This window comes from Palaemon carinicauda, chromosome 28 (genome assembly GCF_036898095.1).
Source record: "Palaemon carinicauda isolate YSFRI2023 chromosome 28, ASM3689809v2, whole genome shotgun sequence".
NCBI lineage: Eukaryota > Metazoa > Arthropoda > Malacostraca > Decapoda > Palaemonidae > Palaemon > Palaemon carinicauda.
In genome coordinates this window covers 72,773,565-72,793,064 of record NC_090752.1, presented here as the reverse complement: position 1 = coordinate 72,793,064, position 19,500 = coordinate 72,773,565, and the positions used below count along the sequence as shown (strand labels likewise).

The window sequence follows — 19,500 nt, the reverse complement described above, 5'->3', positions numbered from 1 at the left end:
TGAAAATTCTGAAACATGCTGCCACATAAGCAGAAAATAATGCTTTTAAACCTGATACATTACTATATCCCTCATACGTTGAGTTTATGAAATCCAAAACAGTATGCTGTACACTTATTTAAAAAAAGACTTGTCAGTTCTTTACAATCGAATGTAGGCTATAATCTTTATCATACAGTGTGGCGTGTCTTCTAACTTCTTGGCTTTAGTAAGGTTTGTGTTGAAATTTATTCTTCTTCTTCTTTGTCTACATCTTTTCCCACTTCTAGGCTGGGTCGATGTTTCTGGTCAGCTTTCTCAATCTACCTCTGTTATAGTTCATGTTTTTTCCAGAGTAGACAATGAACACGAAGCATAACTTTTTGAGACTAGAATATATACTGGATTCATTCTTAGATTTATTTTTTTTTTTCAGTAAAATATCAATATATTGAGTTAAAATTGCAGAGGACACTATGAAATTTAGGGCGTAACTCAAAAGTACTGGAATTATGAAAGTCATTTGACACTACAGTATCTACTTGGAGAACAACAATAGATGCCATGAAGCTGATGGAGAAAGTTTTTTAAATAACATAAGAAGATTCTTAGGTCAATGCATATAAGAGCAGCTTGGCCATTCAAAGACAGTGTTGCTATTGAATGTCAAAAGATATCTTACAGAAATGGCTGGAACAGCAGAGTATAAAGAATGTGGTGGAAGTAACAGAAAATAAAGACCGCTAAGATACTTGGGACTCCTGAAAAAATCTTGATTAAGTCTCTGAGGTATTAAAAGCAGTAGGAACAAGCAATCAGAGGCATGGTAAGTCTGCTAAAGTAATTCCTTGGAAGCACATAATCTGCTAGAACAAGCAAGTATTGGTAGAAGAAAACGGAATATAGATTAGTGTCAATGTACAGTATTAATGAATTTTCTATCATGATTTATTTTTAATTTATATCCTTGGCAGATATTCAAGGTGAATCCAAATGTATTTGATCAGGCTGTACTAATTCATTCTAAAGTTATGCGTTGACAAAGCTACCCTCTTGACATGTTTATTTCTTTATTGTTTTATTGTTTAAGTCATTTATAAACATCATTGATAGAAATAACCGTTAAACCAGTAAGACATGTCTACATATTTCTTATTTTGAAGCATTCAAGTTTACTTTTGTGAAGACTTCTTAAAGAATAGTGGCGACATGCCTATTGCTGACTTGATTTTAGATATGTCATTACAGCCGTTAAAATTTGGAGAAAAAAAATATTTAAAGCAAATTTTAATTAGAAAGATCTCGACACGTTATCACATACACGAGTAGAAGAAAATTTTGCCGATGAAATTTAAAGTATCCTATTAAATCTACCTACTATAGTTCTTCTTAGTTTCTCATTTAATAAAGTTTCATAAGCTAAAAATAGTTCAGCTACCTCTTCAAACATGATAACTATTTATATCAAGTTGGCATTTCCCGGTAATATTATAATGCCGGTCGGGAAATACCTTTATAATAAAAAATATTTTTCTAATAGCAAAATTAAAGTTAAAATTCAGTTTTCTTCGAAAATTGCCAATATTTCCGTCGCTAATCATTAGTGAGAGACCCTACTACGACAAAGGGGCCCACCCAGTTGGGACCCGGGGTTTTTTCGGTCCGCCAGATTTACTTTGGCATCGATAAAGAATAAAAAGTACCCTTTTTTTCTATGCATTATTTCCGACATAAATTCAGTAAAAGATTACAAAAAATATCGGCATCTTATTACCAGCCTAAGCTTTGGTGATCCCATTGTAGGAGGTCAAAAATCAAATTTTAGTAAAGGGGTTTTCGGAACTTTGAAGCCTATATTTGTAGTTTTGTTAATAAAAATAAATATAAAGCTCTTATTCAGACACTTATCTTGTTATCTATGTGATGTGTGTTATCTGCAGAGCGTCTTAGAAAGAGTTTACTAGTTTTTTAGTAAATACACACAGCTCTTTAAATATAAAGTAGTCAGCCTTATATTACGTTTTCTATGTCTAACCATAAAGATATCCAAAGAAAACTTATTGAAGGGATGCCTAAGTAATAACAAACGATACTTGGGCTATTCCCTATTTTTCAGCTATCCACCTCTTTCGTGTTATGCTAAATAAATCAATAAACATTTATGATAAGATATGTATTAATAAATTTATGAGGAAACTTTTCTCTTGTGCAAGGTCCAAAAAATTATATAAAGATTTAAGATCTCTGTACTTACTATAGAAGGCCAACAGATTTATGTCGCAAAATAACCTGATATTTGTCTATGATACAAATATCATTATTCAATATGTAGTATGTAACCACAGGAACATTGTTTCAAGCTTTCATTGAATTCGGATAAGTTTTCATGAAGTTATGTGGGTGAAATTCTTTAAAAATTTTAAACGCTATTTCCAGGAAACCAGCTTATTTCGGCACAAATGATTCGCGCCCAACTATTTTCATTTTATTTTTTCCCCCAATCAAAAAAGCATTTAATTTGCAGGGCCTGCTGTGTTTGCCGTCTACTAAACATATCTAGCCAAACAATTTCAAAACTTTAATGACTAGATTTAGTTCAACCCCCTACCCCCACCCCCATACAAATTGCCCAAGAATTAGAAAATATCTTAAGAGTAATATATTTGCCTTAAGCTTTGATTCTAATGGCTATAAACATTCTCTTGAATAGTTATAAGAATCTATTGACAAAGATTCATAGTTTTAGGTATCTAAACCTGGTTTTGTTGAAGGATATGTCTTGTGTGGTTCCATGAACTTTAGTTACTTATCTTTGTGCTTTTGACATTAAAATTGACCTTTTTATCTTTTTACAGTAAATTCGCAGGTGTAGTATATGGGAGACAATAGATGCCACGAAACTCATTAAGAATGTGTGTGAGATAAGAGGACCAGATTGCCAATACATAGATGTGTTAGAACAGTCAAGGACAGCGTCGCTACTAAATGTTAAAAGTCTCGCAGAAACGGCTGTCACAGCAGAGGATGAAAATGTAGCGAAAGGTCAAGAAAACAAAGGCCACAAATACAGGATTATGACGACTGAAAAATGCTTATGCTAAGCGATAGTTACTGAAACCAGTAGGAACAAACCATCAGAGGTAAGGTAAGTCGGGTAATGTTAGAACAAGAAAGTATTGGCAGAAGGAAACACTATATATATTCTGTTTAGTACATTATTAATGAATATTTTTGCAAGAGTACCATGATTTATCTTTTAATTGACTCTATAAAACCGCTCTTGGCAAATGTCTTTAAGTGTATGCAAATGTTTTGACCCACCTGTGCTAATCGACACATACTGCTCCAGGTAATTACTGTATTGAACAAATTTATGGAGAATATATTAGTTTGTTCCTACACGTATGCAATCTGTACCTGGCTCTTGAGTACCAGAATTTATTTATATGGTTACGAAAAATACAAATAATTTTAAGAAGTTGTGATTGTGTTAAATTGTAGGTACATCAAGAACTAAGGATAAACATAATAGTGTACAGTATATCCAAATTTAGGGATAATTAAGATTAAGCATTGTCTAGGCTCTACACAAGCCTTGAAAATTCCAGAATTTGACTAAATTGGTTATAATTGCTATAGACTTGAGGTTGCAAAAGGGAAGTTAAGTTTTATTATTCTATCATGACATTTCCCTCAATTTTGAGAGATAGACATCCAAAATAAAATAAAAGGGTATTTTTTTTTCACTTCGTTTCTCCTTGCCTGATGAGAGACTCGACAAAGTTTGGTTGGTACTGCTAGGTTGCCACAGCCCACCTTCTCTAGTCTTCCACCACAAATGAAGCTTCATTATGCTGACTCCCCTATTGCCGCTACCTCGGTAGTCACCTAGTGGCAGCAGGTCATATCAGAACTGCATTACAATTGCTTGTCATTCATTTCTATTCCTAGCACCTTATGCCCCTCCTGCATCTATTCTCCTGTCACCTAGGGCTTTCTTCACATTATCGATCTACCCAAACTTGGCTTTCCTCTTGCATTTCTCCCATCAGCTCTTGTAACCATCACTTTCTTCAGTAGAGAACAACTTCCATCCCCTCCTATAAGGCCAAACCCCATCAACACATTCATGTCCACTGGAATTCATTCATTACACCCGTTCTTCTCGGACACTTTATCTTGAACACATTTGATTACTGTCTCTCTCACTTTTCATTCCCCACAACTCCAATCCATACGTCACATCTGGTACAATCACTTTCTCATACAAAACTCTTTACATTCATCCCTAATCCTCGGTTCGCTACGACTCCTTTCACTGGCCCCAACATTTTACATCCTTCATTCGCTCTGACGTACATCTGCTTCCACTCAACCGTTTGCAAAATCAACCCAAATACTGTACTTAAACTGATCTACTTCCTCTAGTGACTCTAAATTCAAGATATTCAATCTAGCTCCGCCCTTCCTTCTTGTACACCCCATAACCTTAGTCGCAACTTCCTTAGCTCGCGCACACACTCCCAAACTCTGTCACTAATCGACACAGTTTCAAGTTAGCAACCAATACAGTATTCATCCACAAACAACCGATTCACCCATCACTTAAGATTACTCTCATCTATTAGTTTCAATCCTCGACTTAGCACTCGAACATTCACCTCTCTTTACAGCCTCATCAACAGACAAATTGAACAACCTTGGTGACATCACACATCCCTGATTCCACCCCTCTCGATACCACCTTCATCATTCTATGCCACCACTCGCCACCCTTCCCTATATTACCTCCAACAATCCTCTTGCCACACATCACTTGCATAACAAACCAAATTTTCTTCTAGTAGCTTCCACTCCACCTCTAGATCACCAGTTTTTCACTTTCACCCTGTCATATGCCACTTCCAACCGTTCTTGATATTGACTTTTTACCTCTTGTTTTTTCAACTTTTCCACTTTTACTAATTCCCGTTTAAATCTCCATTCTATGTTCCCATTCTTTTTCTATAACTAATTTTGCTTTAACCAGAAAATGATCAGACATACCGGTTGTCATACCCGCAAACACGTGCACGTCTTTCAAACTTCCAAACATCCTTCTAGTTATCAAAACAATTTCCTATTGGCCACTTTTACCCATGTATCATCATCATCATCTCTTGAGCGAGTCTACCCATGTCTACTTATTTATATTTCCCTTCTTGAAGAAACTATACTTATCACCAGCTCTTTTGTTCAACACTCCCATCTAGTAGTCTCTCGCCACTCTCATTTTCACCTGGTATGCCATACTACCCAATGACACATTCTACGTCTCTAGCATCCGCTCTGGCATTCAAGTCGCCTAACATAATTACATTTTCTTCTACACTCCTAGGTAACTCGTTCGAAACTCCATTCCTCTCCTCTTCGCTTTTCTCACAACCCACCCCATACACACTAACAAAGCCCAACTTTCCTTACACAACTTGATCCTTGCTCACACAACCTAACCCTTACCCACATTAACCTAACCCTTACCCACATTAACCTAGATGATACCTTGCATTTCACTATTTTACCTATCATCCGTTCACTCAGCATTAAAGTTTTATAGCTGTATGTTATTACACAGGGAGGGAAGAATTATCGTTTTCACCCTGAATAGAATGCGGCCCAGTAATCTCATTAATGATTTTTTTTTTTAATTCTGCCACATAAAAAGAAGAAACTTGCTTATATACCCTGGTACCTTACTGTATCCCTCTTACCGGGAGTTTATGGACTCAAAAAACAGATTACCGTACACACATTTAATGTGTGTTTTTGTCTGTTCGTTCTTTTACACGCTTAGATATTCTATTAAATAGTTCCATTTTCTTCTCTTCCCCTCTGTCTTCCTGAACTCCCATTGGCATCCACATCTACTGGCTTTCTAACTGCGCCTCATACTTTTTCCACTGTTCTAAACCATCTCGATCTTAAATTTCAACAATTCCGGATTCATGATACGATATTTCCACTATACCCTACTGAAGTCTTTAACAAATTCTCTTCCGTTTTCTCTTTTATAAACTGTTTTTGCTTCATGGTATATTGTAAATTAGTATAGACATTACGCCACTGATATATCGTCCCTTCCCCTCTGTCATCTTAACTTCCACGTCAGACAGGGTAACTGCAATGTTGTGCCTCTTCTATCTGTCAAAAGCATCTTCAACTTAAGTCTTTCCCCCATTTTCTTGTTATACATTTCAAGGACCTTAAAATCTCTCTAGTTCCATATTTTCTAGTGAAGTCCTTAGTGTGATGTCTTCTAATTTTTGTTTACTTCACTCTCCACCTCTTCCTCAGATTCTGCTGTCAACACCCGGCTGTCTGCATATGCAGCTCCATAGGGGCCCCTTTTCTACAATTCTTTATAGATTCTTTTAGTGCTGTGATAAAAAGCAAAGCGCCAAGCATAAATCCTTGTCACTTCTCTTTTAAACTTTTAAATCTTTATGGTACCAGTCGAAGAGAAATTTGCTCACAATGCCTTTATCAGTTCTCCTTTACCGCGAAATGTAGGCTGCCATCTTTATCATACTGTGACATATCTTCCAACTTTTTGGTTTTAGTAGTTTGTGTTGAAATTTATTATAGGTCATAGTTTTCCCGAGTAAACTATAAACATGAAACATCACTTGTTCAAAATATTCGGTATATATTCATTCTTAGATTAATACTGAGAGAAATTTTTAGTCCATATTAATAAATTTATTTTATCACTAGCCATTCTTTCTTGAAATTTCTTTTATTCTAAGTAGTGTACACAACAACTACCGGAAAATCTATCTTAAAATTTCCATACACATGAATAATAGAATCAAAGAATGTTATTGAAGATTAATTCCTTTAAAACCTTTTGTAACTTTCTTCGTAATCGCCCTCATTATGATCTATATTGATACAGACCACAACCTTCACATTCCAACTGGAGGCATTGCTTGGCATTAGCAAAATTTAAGCAAAACCAAGATTTGACAAGAGAAGGAGACTTGGTGTCACAATGTACCGTAGACATTCTTTAAGGGACTTGGCAGCGTTCATTCAGCTCCTAGCTGCTCTTGCTTTATATCCTTCTCTTCCTTTCTTCTATCTTTCTGTCGAGCCTCTTGTAACTTCTAACTTCCATCTCATACTGAAACTCTTGGGTTTTACCGAAGACGCCCTTGGGTGCTGAATGACCTCGCAGGAACAAGTGCCTTGTTTTTCAACTTAAACCCGCGAATCGACGAGGATCCTACAACACTGTGATCCTTTTGACAAAATTCTTCCATATGAATATCGGTAGAAAAAATCTGAATTTATTTTCTCTTTACAGCCTCATATAATGTGAAGAATTTTAGATAAATTCTAAATTTATTTCCTCTTTACAGCTTCGTATACTGTGAAAATTTTAGGTATTCACTTAAGAGTTTACAAGCAGCCCGCTTACACAAGTTTCGACGCAAGAAAGTTTTAAATTGGCATTCCATATAGTTGTCTGTGTACTATTGTCCAGGAATTAATATTGATAGCATCTTAGGATTTGGGTAAGTCTTACCTTTTTGTTAGTCTAAAATTCTGGCTTTAACTACAATATAACTTTGTGAACTTATAAATAAATTCATTATTCAAAGATCATTATTATTTGCTATATTCATCAGTAATTTTGTTTCAAACAGAGCAATGTACTAAAAATTAATTAAATTTAGTATTCAAAGATTCTATTATTACATGCTATATTCCACTGTAATCTTGTTCCAAACAACTGAACAATGTTCTACGTTTGATTGTTACCTGTAAGTCAAATGCAATTAAAGTAACTTGTTAACACCTTCCACCAAAAAAGTAACCTTATTTCCAGATAACTGAAGTACCGTCAGTTTAGAATGAAACTTAGAGAATCTCATGTGCTTATTGACCATGATCTACAAGTTTTATCAGCATAAATCAGATTATAACAAGTAGCCGTTTCCTTGAACAAGACGCAGTTGGGATAATAATTGTAATGATGAATCGGGAATTGAATGGGTGCAAAATGAGCAGCCAAAAACTTTAAAACAGCTCGATTGGAAAGGCAATGGAACCTCCCCACAGACTCCAGGGCAATGGAAGCTACTGCCCCAGTGGTCCCTCACATACAATTGAATACCCTATGCTTAACTGACTACATGGGCAATGAAACCTACTATCCCAATACATCAAGGGCAATGAAAGCTGCTGCCACCAGACTGCAGGGGCAAAGAACCCTGATGCTCCCCTCACCCCCTGAGCAATGGCACTTGCTGTCACCACACAAACCATGAGCAACGGAACCTGCTGCCAAAACGGAATAAAGGGACAATAGAAGCTATTGACTCCACACACTGAATGTGCAGTGGAACTTCATGCCTTGCATTGGCAAGAGGAGTGGTTTTCCCCACGGAATGCATGTACAGGAAGCAGCAAAAGTCGTGATACCCGATTTCAGTGATGAAAGTTGCTGCCTCCATAAACAGCACGAGAAATGGTAGCAGCTGCCCCAACAAACTATGCGTAATGAAAGCTGCTCATCTCTACAGATGGTGGTGGTAATGCAGGATGCTTGCCCACAAAAACAGAACAGACAATGTTAGTCTCTTGCCTTGGAAGCATCAGGGTAATGGAAGAGGCTTGCCTCATTGACAGCAGGGCTAATGGAAGGTGCTTGGCCAACAGATGCCAAGTTAAATAAGATACTTGCCCCCTCAGATACCAGGGGAAATGAAAACTGTTTGCCAGAAAGATCCCAAGGGCACTGGAAGCAGCTTGCCCAAATAAATGTCTGACAACGAAAGGGGCATGTCCTGACAGCTTCAAAAGGGTAATGAAAGCTGCTTATATCCACTGCATTGACAATAGAACATGCTTATCCTTAGAGATGCCAGGGGTAATGGTGGTTTTTTGCTCAAACCAAACTGAAAGGCAAGCAATGAAAGATTTTTGCCCTGGCAGATGCCAAAGGCAATGAAACCTCCTTACCCTATAATGAAAAGGGCAATCAAACCTGCTTACCCTTAAATGTAAAGGGCAATGGAACATTCTTGCCCTCAAATGTAAAGGGCAATGGAACATGCTTGCCCTCAAATGTAAAGGGCAATGGAACATGCTTGCCCTCAAATGTAAAGGGCAATGGAACCTGCTTACCCTCAAATGTAAAGAGCAATGGAACCTGCTTGCCCTATGATGGAATGGGTAATGGAACCTACTTGCCCTATGATGGAATGGGCAATGAAACCTGCCTGCCCTTAGATTTAAAGGGCAAATGAACTTGCTTGCCCTCAAATGTAAATGGCAATGAAACCTGATAGCCCTCAAATGGAAAGGTCAGTGGAACCTGCTTGCCTTCAAACGAAAAGGGCAATGAAAGGGCAATGAAACCTGCTTGCCGTATGATGGAATGGGCAATGAAGCTTGCTTGCCCTATGATGGAATGGGTCATGGAACCTGCTTGCCCTATGATGGAATGGGCAATGGAACCTGCTTGCCCTTAGATTTAAAGGGCAAAGGAACCTGTTTACCCTCAGATTAAGAGGGTAATGGAACCTGCTTGCTCTCCCATGAAAAGGTACTTAATTGTCCTGAGATGAAAAGAGCAATGAAACTTGCTTGACCTCAGATGAAAAGGGCAATGAAACCTTCTTGCCCTGTAATGAAAAAGGGGAACAGAACCTGCTAGCCCTATGATGGAATGGGCAATGAAACCTACTTGCCCTCAGATGGAATGGCCAATGGAACCTGCTTGCCCTTAGATTTAAAGTGCAAAGGAACCCGTTTGCCCTCAGATGAAAAGGCCAATGAAACCTGCTTGCTCTATGATGAAAAGGACAATGAAACCTGCTTGCTCTATGATGAAAAGGACAATGAAACTTGCTTGCCATATAAATGAAAAGATAATGAAACTTGCTTGCCCTATAAATGAAAAGGGCAATGAAACTTGCTTGCCCTATAATGGAAATGCAATGAAACCTCTTTGCTCTGGGATGTAAAGGGCAATGGAACCTCCTTGCCCTCAAATGTAAAGGGCAATAAAAGGTGCTCGCCTTCCGAGTCAAGCAGGTTTCATTGCCCTTTTCATCTGAAGAAGGGGGGCAATGAAACCTGCTTGCCCTATGATGGAATAGGTAAAGGAACCTGTTTGGCCTCAGATGAAAGGAGCAATGAAATGTGCTTGCCCTATGATTAGGGCAATGAAAATATCTTGCCCCCAAATGAAAAATACAATAGAACCTGCTTGCCCTAAGATGGTAAAAGCAATGAAACTTGCTTGCCCTCAAATTAAAAGGGCAGTGAAACTTGCTTGCCCTCAGATGAAAATGGTAATGAAACCTGCTTGCCCTATAATGAAAAGGGCAATGAAACCTCCTTGCCCTCAACTGTAAAGGGCAATGAAACCTGCTTGCCCTCAAATTTAAAGGGCAATGGAACCTTCTTGCCCTCAAATGTAAAGAGCAATGAATCCTGCTTGCCTTCAAATGAAAAGGGCAATGAAACCTCCTTGCCCTATGATGGAATGGGCAATGGAACCTGCTTGCTCCCATGAAAAGGAACTTAATTGTCCTCAGTTGAAAAGAGCAATGAAACGTGTTTGCCCTATGATGAAAAGGGCAATGAAAACTGCTTGCCCTCAGACGAGAAAGGCAATAGAACCTGCTTGCCCTCAGATGAAAAAGGCAATAGAACCTGCTTGCCCTCAGATGAAAAGGGCAATGAAACCTGCTTGTCCTTAGATGAAAGGGCAAGGAAAACTGCTTGCCCTCAGATGAAAAGGGCAATGAAACCTGCTTGTCCTTAGATGAAAGGGCAAGGAAAACTGCTTGCCCTCAGATGAAAAGGGCAATGAAACCTGCTTGCCCTCAGATGTAAGGGGCAATGAAACCTGCTTGTCCTCGGATGAAAAGGGCAATGAAACATGATTGCCCTCAGATGAAAAGGGCAATGAAATTTATTTATCCGCAGATGAAAAGGGCAATGAAATTTATTTATCCGCAGATGAAAAGGGCAATGGAACGTGCCCGCCCTCAGAAGAAAAGGACAATGAAACCTGATTGCTCTGAGGAAAATGGTAATGAAACATGTTTGCCCTATGAGGAAAAGGGCAATGGAGCCTACTTGCCCTATAAAGAATAGGGCAATGGAGCCTACTTGCCCTATAACGAAAAGGGCAATGGAGCCTACTTGCCCTATAACGAAAAGGGCAATGGAGCCTACTTGCCCTATAACGAAAAGGGCAATGGAGCCTACTTGCCCTATAATGAAAGGGGCAATAAATCCTGCTTGCCCTACAATAAAAAGGGCATTGGAACTACGTGCCTTCGGATAAAAAGGGCAATGAAATCTGCTTCCCTCAGATGAAAAGGGCAATGTAACTTGATTGCCCTCGGATGAAAAGGGCAATGTAACTTGATTGCCCTCGGATGAAAAGGGCAATGTAACTTGATTGCCCTCGGATGAAAAGGGCAATGAAACTTGATTGCCCTCGGATGAAAAGGGCAATTAAACTTGATTGCCCTCGGATGAAAAGAGCAATGAAACCTTCTTGCCTGCATATGAAAAGGGCAATGAAACCTCCTTACCCTCAATTGTGAAGGGCAATGAAACCTGCTTGCCCTCAAATTTAAAGGGCAATGGAACCTGCTTCCCTTCAGATGAAATGGGCAATGAAACCACCTTGCCCTCTGAAGGAATGGGCAATGGAACCTGTTTGTCCTCAGATTGAGAGGGTAAAGGCACCTGCTTGCTCCCATGAAAAGGAACTTAATTGTCCTCAGTTGAAAAGAGCAATGAAACATGCTTGCTCTCAGATGAAAAAGGGCAAGGAAATCTGCCTGCTCTCAGATGAAAAAGGGCAAGGAAATCTGCCTGCCCTCAGATGCAAAGGGCAAGGAAATCTGCCTGCCCTCAGATGAAAAGGGCAAGGAAACCTGCTTGCCCTCAGATGAAAAGGGCAAGGAAACCTGCTTGCCCTCAGATGAAAAGGGCAAGGAAACCTACTTGCCCTCAGATGGAAAGGACAAGGAAACCTGCTTGCCTTAGATGAAAAGGACAAGGAAACCTGCTTGCCTTAGATGAAAAGGGCAATGAAACCTTCTTGCTCTTGGATGAAAAGGGCAATGAAACCTTCTTGCCCTTGGATGGAAAGGGCAATGGAACCTGCTTGCCTGCAGATGAAAAGGGCAATGAAACCTGCTTGCCCTCAGATTGAATGGGCAAAGGAACTTGCTTGCCCTCAGATTTAAAGGGCAAAGGAACCTGCTTGCCCTCAGATTTAAAGGGCAAAGGAACCTGCTTGCCCTCAAATGAAAAGGGCAATGAAACCACCTTACTCAGATGAAAATGGCGATGAAATTTGTTTATTCCCAGATGAAAAGGACAATAGAACGTGCTCATCCACAGATGAAAAGGGCAATGAAACATGCTTGCCCTATGAAGAAAAGGGCAATGGAACCTGCTTGCCCTGTAATGAAAAGGGCAATTGAACCTGCTTGCCCTATAATGAAAAGGGCAATGAAACCTGCTTACCCTACAATGAAAAGGGCAATGAAAATACATGCCTTGAAACCTGCTTGCTCTCCATTGAAAAAGGGCATAATTGCCCTCAGATGAAAAGGGCAATGGAACCTTCTTGCTCCATATGAAAAGGGCAATGGAACCTGCTTCCCTCAGATGAAAAGGGCAATGGAACCTGTTTGCCCTCAGATGAAAAGGGCAATGAAACCTTGCCTGCATATGAAAAGGACAATGAAAGCTGCTTGCCCTCGGATGGAAAGGGCAATGAAACCTGTTTGTCTTCAGATGGAAAGGGCAATGAAACATGCTTGCCCTATGAGGAAAAGGGCAATGAAACCTGCTTGTCCTTTGATGTAAAGGGCAATGGAACCTGCTTGCTCTCCCATGAAAAGGGCAATGGAACCTGCTTGCCCTGAGACGAAAAGGGCAATGAAATCTGCTTGCCCTGAGACGAAAGGGGCAATGGAACGAACCTGCTTGCCCTGAGATGAAAAGGGCATTTAAACCTGCTTGCTCTCCGACGAGAAGGAAAATGAAACCTTGCCCTCGGATGAAAAGGGAAATGAAACCTTGCCCGCATATGAAAAGGGCAATGAATCCCGCAATCCCTCAAAAGAAAAGGGCAATGAATCCTGCATTCCCTCAAATGAAAAGGGCAATAAATCCTTCATTCCCTCAAGTGAAAAGGGCAATAAAATTAACGTGCCCTATAATGAAAAGGGCAATAAAACTAGCATGCCCTAAAATGGAAACGGGCAATGGAACCTCCTCGCCCTCACATGAAAAGGGCAATGGAACCTGCTTGCCCTATATTGAAATGGCAATAGAACCTGCTTGCCTTATAATGAAAAGGGCAATGAAACCTTGTCCTCAGATGAAAAGGGCACTGAAACCTGCTTGCCGTCAGATGAAAAGGTCAATGAAATCGGCTTGACCTATAATGAAAAGGGCAATGAAATCTGCTTGACCTATGATGAAAAGGGCAATGACATCTGCTTGCCCTATGATGAAAAGGGCAATGACATCTACTTGCCCTATAATGAAAAGGGCAATGAAACCTACTTGCCCTATGATGAAAAGGGCAATGAAACCTACTTGCCCTATGATGAAAAGGGCAATGAAACCTACTTGCCCTATGATGAAAAGGGCAATGAAACCTACTTGCCCTATGATGAAAAGGGCAACAAAATCTGCTTGCCCTATGATGAAAAGGGCAATGGAACCTGCTTGCCCTGAGACGAAAAGGGCAATGGAAACCTGCTTGCCCTGAGACAAAAAGGGCAATGGAAACCTGCTCGCCCTGAGATGAAAAGGGCATTTAAACCTGCTTGCTCTCCGGTGAGAAGGGAAATGAAACCTTGCTCTCGGATGAAAAGGGAAATGAATCTGCATTCCCTCAAGTGAAAAGGGCAATAAAACTAGCATGCCCTAAAATGAAGAGGGCAACAAAACTAGCATGCCCTAAAATGGAAAAGGGCAATGGAGGCTGCCTACCCAGGAAGAAACTGGCAATGATACCAGCACGCCCTCAGATGATAAGGGCAATGGAACCTGCTCGCCCTCACATGAAAAGGGCAATGGAACCTGCTCGCCCTCACGTGAAAAGGGCAATGGAACCTGCTTGCCATCACATGAAAAGGGCAATGGAACCTGCTCGACCTCACATGAAAAGGGCAATGGAACCTGCTCGCCCTCACATGAAAAGGGCAATGGAACCTGCTCGCCCTCGCATGAAAAGGGCAATGAAATCTGCTTGACCTATGACGAAAAGGGTAATGAAATCTGCTTGCCCTATGATGAAAAGGGCAATGAAATCTGCTTGCCCTATGATGAAAAGGGCAATGAAACCTGCTTGCCCTATGATGAAAAGGGCAATGAAACCTGCTTGCCCTATGATGAAAAGGGCAATGAAACCTGCTTGACCTATGATGAAAAGGGCAATGAAACCTGCTTGCCCTATGATGAAAAGGACAACAAAATCTGCTTGACCTATGATGAAAAGGGCAATGGAACCTGCTTGCCCTGAGACGAAAAGGGCAATGGAAACCTGCTCGCCCTCAGATTTAAAGGGCAAAGGAACCTGCTCGCCCTCAGATTTAAAGGGCAAAGGAACCTGCTCGCCCTCAGATTTAAAGGGCAAAGGAACCGGCTCGCCCTCAGATTTAAAGGGCAAAGGAACCGGCTCGCCCTCAGATTTAAAGGGCAAAGGAACCTGCTTGCCCTCACATGAAAAGGGCAATGGAACCTGCTTGCCCTCACATGAAAAGGGCAATGGAACCTGCTTGCCCTCACATGAAAAGGGCAATAGAACGTGGCCGCCCCCGGGTAAGGGAACCTGCTTGCCCCCAAATTTAATAGGGCAAGATCCCAAAATTAAAAGGGCAAGGAAACTTGATTGGTCCCCAAAAAAGATGAAAAGGGCAAGAGAACCTGCTTACCCTCCCCCAGAGATGAAAAGGGCAATGGAACCTGCTTGCCCTCAGATTGAATGGGCAAAGGAACCTGCTTGCCCTCAGATTGAATGGGCAAAGGAACCTGCTTGCCCTCAGATTTAAAGGGCAAGGGAACCTGCTTAACCCCCCCCCCCCAGAGATGAAAAGGGCAAGAAAACTTGCTTGCTCCCCCCAAAAGATGAAAAGGGCAAGGAAACCTGTTTGCCCTCAAGATGAAGCGGGCAAGGGAACCTGCTTGCCCCCGGTTGAGAAGGGTAAGGGAACGTGCTTGCCCCGAAATATGACATGGATAATGGAAGCTGATTCTCCAGAGATGAAAGGGGCAATTGAAGCAGATTGCCCTCAACTGCAAAGGGCACTGGAAGCTGCTTGCCTTGAGAAATGAAAGGAGCAATGGAAGCTCCAAGCTCCTTGCCCCCCAAATAATATGCAGCAGGGGGTGAGCTACTTACTGATGTCATGACAATAAGCAGGAACCATTAAGTTTCACAGACTAAGAAAATTAGCAGGATTAGCTACATTGAATAACACACTCAATGAACTGAAGCATCAAAAAGTAAAAATAAAGGAGCCTTTTTTAACATCAGTCATCCATGCCATTATGGCTCCTTATTACTAGCAACTTCATCTTATTCTGCGTGGATAATTAAAATTAGTTTGCATTCATGACATTGGATATTTTCACCAATTATTTGCATCGTTTTTCTGAACCACATTATATAACATTCAATCTGAAATGTAAATTTAAATCAATAAAAAGTAATGAGCTGTATTCATCATGACTAAGAATATTTTTTTGTTACATTGAATCTTTAATATAACAAAAATTATAGTACTATAAATATCTTTTTTCCAGATCCTGTTTCATAACTGCAGTAAAAGGATGTACACCCGATGATATGTAATGCAAAATACATGAAATACATTAAGGTTAGTTACCATGATATATAATCCCATGATACATTATCCAAAAGTAATGAAAGGATAAATAAACTAAAATCATCTGGATTTCGGGTTTATTATTATGACCTTCAGATTCACACAGTACAGGGTATTTACAAAATGATCATCCACAGGTCCAAGTAGTATAGAAGTGGTTATTTGTGCTAAAATATCACATACTGCCAAAGCCATTGCAATGCTTTTGATTGATTTGGTAACATGTAGGAGTGTTTCTTGCACACAGCCACTACAATGTCAAGAGCATTTACACATCATGCAGATTTCCACAACCTTAAAACATTATCACAGAATGAAGTTATCTTGAGATTGAGTTAATTACCACCTGCCATTTAGTCATTCTAAATGCCACAATCGGGGCCTAATGTTACCAAACCAAAGTTTCACAGACTCTGACATAAAAATTGAGAAAACTGATCTTATGCATTATGCAATGAAATAAATTTCAAGGGGGGGGGGGAATACTTTCACTGTAATTGAGGCTATGAAAATGTATTACTATTCTAACAATATGCTTCATTTGTAAAAACTGAGTCTTTAAACAAAGTTTGTATGATAAACAGGAAAATATATTCTGCCCTTCTGGGAAAATCTGGGAGTAAATTACTTTACACACCCAAAACAATTTAAACTTTTTGTTTAACATTGAAAAACCAATTTGATATCCATAAAATAATTGTTAATTTATCTATTTAAGATTTGCATGAGTGAGCAATGTCCCAATCAAACTTCAATTATACACTGAACTTGTGGCCATGCACCATCCTAGTCGTAAATTACTCGAATACATCAGGTTTAAGAGCCTTCCATCTTAGTAAGCCTAGTAGCACTAACAGTCGCCCAACAATTATCCTAGGACTCGGTGTGTAACTTGTATCCCGATTTACCCTCGAGTATAAAACGTACATGATACAATCACAGCCTTATGAAAATTTTTCTTCTATACCAATCACACTAAGTCCCAAAGTTCCCCCATTCACTAGATTTTCTTGCAAATATTACTCTGACATTTAAAGAAATATTTTGTGCTCTCAGAAATCATTTACGGCTAATGTACATTTGTAGAAAAAAATTACAAATATAAAAATTATTAACTGACAAAGAGTTCAAATGCATTTCATACACTTTGTAGACTGGGAGAAATATACCACACGTCAGTCTGCAATGCTAAATGTTAACATTCCAAATACTAATAGCTGAAAAAACCAGATGGCCAGCTGGTCTTATTTAATTTCAACTTTTCAGTTCTCGATAACGACATTTTTAGATTATCCTTCTGTACAAATAAATCTAAAAAGGAAAATAACTGTTAGAAAATGAGCAAATAGCATAAAAAAGTATTCTATTACACACGGTGGTACTTTTACTTGAATGGCTTAAAAACAATTCTAAACAGAAATTGTGCACAATAACAAATGATCAAAAACAGAAATTCAACTTTCACAGCTAAACATTGTTTATCACAAAAAATAAGCTATTTATACATCCTAAGTACATAAAATATCTAAAATAAGAAGCTTTTAAAACATACAATCAGACAAAATGAACACAAAAAAAATGTTGAAGCAACATCATCATCACTTTGAATATGAAATACAGCTTGTTGCAATATCTTCACAAATTGGAAAAAGGCAACAATTTGTAATACCGCAATTGCCTCGGATAATTTACTAAGTTGACAATGACGCCATTTCACCAATAACGAAAGGCATGAGGTATTGTGCATTTCATATCCATAGATATCAGACCTCAAGCATGTTCATATGATAAATAAAACACCTGTCACTATGTTAAGTAGCTGCTTTTTCGATGTTCAGATAGCTTCTCCCTGCACTTTACTTACGCAACAAAATTTTTTATATGGCATTTCGGAAAACGACAAATCTTTCCCATTACAAAAACTTAAAAGGCTTCAGCTCTGTACCTTTCTATGGTAAATGAGACTTGAATTAAGTCTCATTACAATAATCATAAATTCCATGACCTACAGCTATATTATAAGTACAAGTGGTAGGGGGAGAAACTAATTAAAGGAAAAACTTCTGGCCCCAGACTTATAACAGATACACTACACCAAAAATGGACAAAAGAATCTGGGTAAAATTATTCAGAACAGGGAAAGACAGTTCGAAGAGTGTGTTGTTTCCAATTAGAAATTTATCTGTGTACTATAAAATTGAACAAATTCCTGAATCAAACGACTATCAGTTTAGGTCCTGCATGTCTTTTACTTTAGAAAATATAAGGCAAATCTTTCATGAACTTTTACAAACTGCATCTATCCTTTCAGCTCTTGAGACACATCCATATATCAAAGCAAGAGGAGGGGTACAGGAGGCTAGATTTTACAGTGTTACAGTGTCTTAATTGAAGTCTTTTTACCCATAACGCATATGACTTATTAATATTGATGATATAATGATTTTCTTAATTTTCATCTGTACGCTTAACGATGGGAGGCAATACGAAATTCTAACACAAAGAAGAGTCTTCTAGCTTTTTACAAGCTGTCCAATCACACTTCTAATAGCTGCAAGAACATGTAAAAAACCTCTCAAAACCCACATATTAAAAAAAAAAATTTCTTTCATTTAGAATGTCGAATCCTCTGTTATAAATACAAGACAGTAGGAACACAAAACTGGAATCCAATAAGAGTAAATTCCATGGAGTTGGGTAAAAAACAATATAGTTAAAAATGCTTAACTTATACCTAAATTATCTCCTTTTAAAGAAAAAATATCTTACAATGAAGAGAGACAGAAAAGATTTCATACAAAACAACAATACACATTATATAAATGTTCAATGTCAATACAAAAATACTTAAAAGTTACTGACTTTTCATGAATGTGCACGCACACATTTGAGAAAGAGGTAAAACATAAATACAAAAGAACTTTATGTAAAATTAATGCATACAATTCCTTGATAAAATATATAATTTTCTTATATTTTTAGGGAAAATGCAGTTTTTTTATGTTTGTCCAAAAAACAATCCAGGCATCTTCAAAAGTAAACACCTTCCACAGAAAAAATAATTGAAAAAAATAGACTTGAGAGGATAAAGGTACATTTTGAAATTGCAGAATTTGCTGATTGCTATTCGACGTAAGTGGCACCAACATCCTGAAAGAAAGATTTAAGTTATTACGCAAGACTTTCACAAACCTGCAACTAGAAATCTTATACAGTTGAAAATAAAATATACTCAATCAAAAACATAAATCATAATACTAAATACTGTATAGTACATATTGAAAGTTGAAGGATAATTTACATATAACTCTCCATTGTTTAGCACAGAGAAATATGAAATAACTTCTTGAAAGGTCAATGCTTAATTTACTATGAATACCATACTTTTTACAGTGTTGTACTCAACAATAACCCACCTAAATCAAGAAAAATTTCTTAAAACAAAGTTCCTAATCTTGAAAGGAATAACAGGAGGCTATATATACTTCATGGAAAATGGAGAAAAACCGACTTAACTAGCTAAATATTATTTGCTGTCAAAACTCAAGTCATTGATACCTTATTTGGTTACAAACAACTTTGCTTCAATCACTTG

The 19,500-nt window shown here is 38.6% G+C and overlaps 2 protein-coding genes across 2 annotated transcripts in view; one reads left to right on the top strand and one right to left on the bottom strand.

Moving 5' to 3' along the window:
- LOC137622094 (uncharacterized) overlaps window positions 1–7,528 on the top strand; it is a 163,585-nt gene extending 156,057 nt beyond the window's left edge. The window contains exon 3 of the mRNA XM_068352562.1: window positions 7,380–7,528. Coding sequence (XP_068208663.1) covers window positions 7,380–7,482 — 103 coding nt within the window. The 3' untranslated portion in view covers window positions 7,483–7,528. The remainder of the gene's footprint in view (window positions 1–7,379) is intronic.
- Window positions 7,529–15,970: 8,442 nt separating this feature from the next.
- LOC137621664 (LIM domain-containing protein jub-like) overlaps window positions 15,971–19,500 on the bottom strand; it is a 49,365-nt gene continuing 45,835 nt past the window's right edge. Inside the window, exon 7 of the mRNA XM_068352159.1 lies at window positions 15,971–19,055. Coding sequence (XP_068208260.1) covers window positions 19,029–19,055 — 27 coding nt within the window. The 3' untranslated portion in view covers window positions 15,971–19,028. The remainder of the gene's footprint in view (window positions 19,056–19,500) is intronic.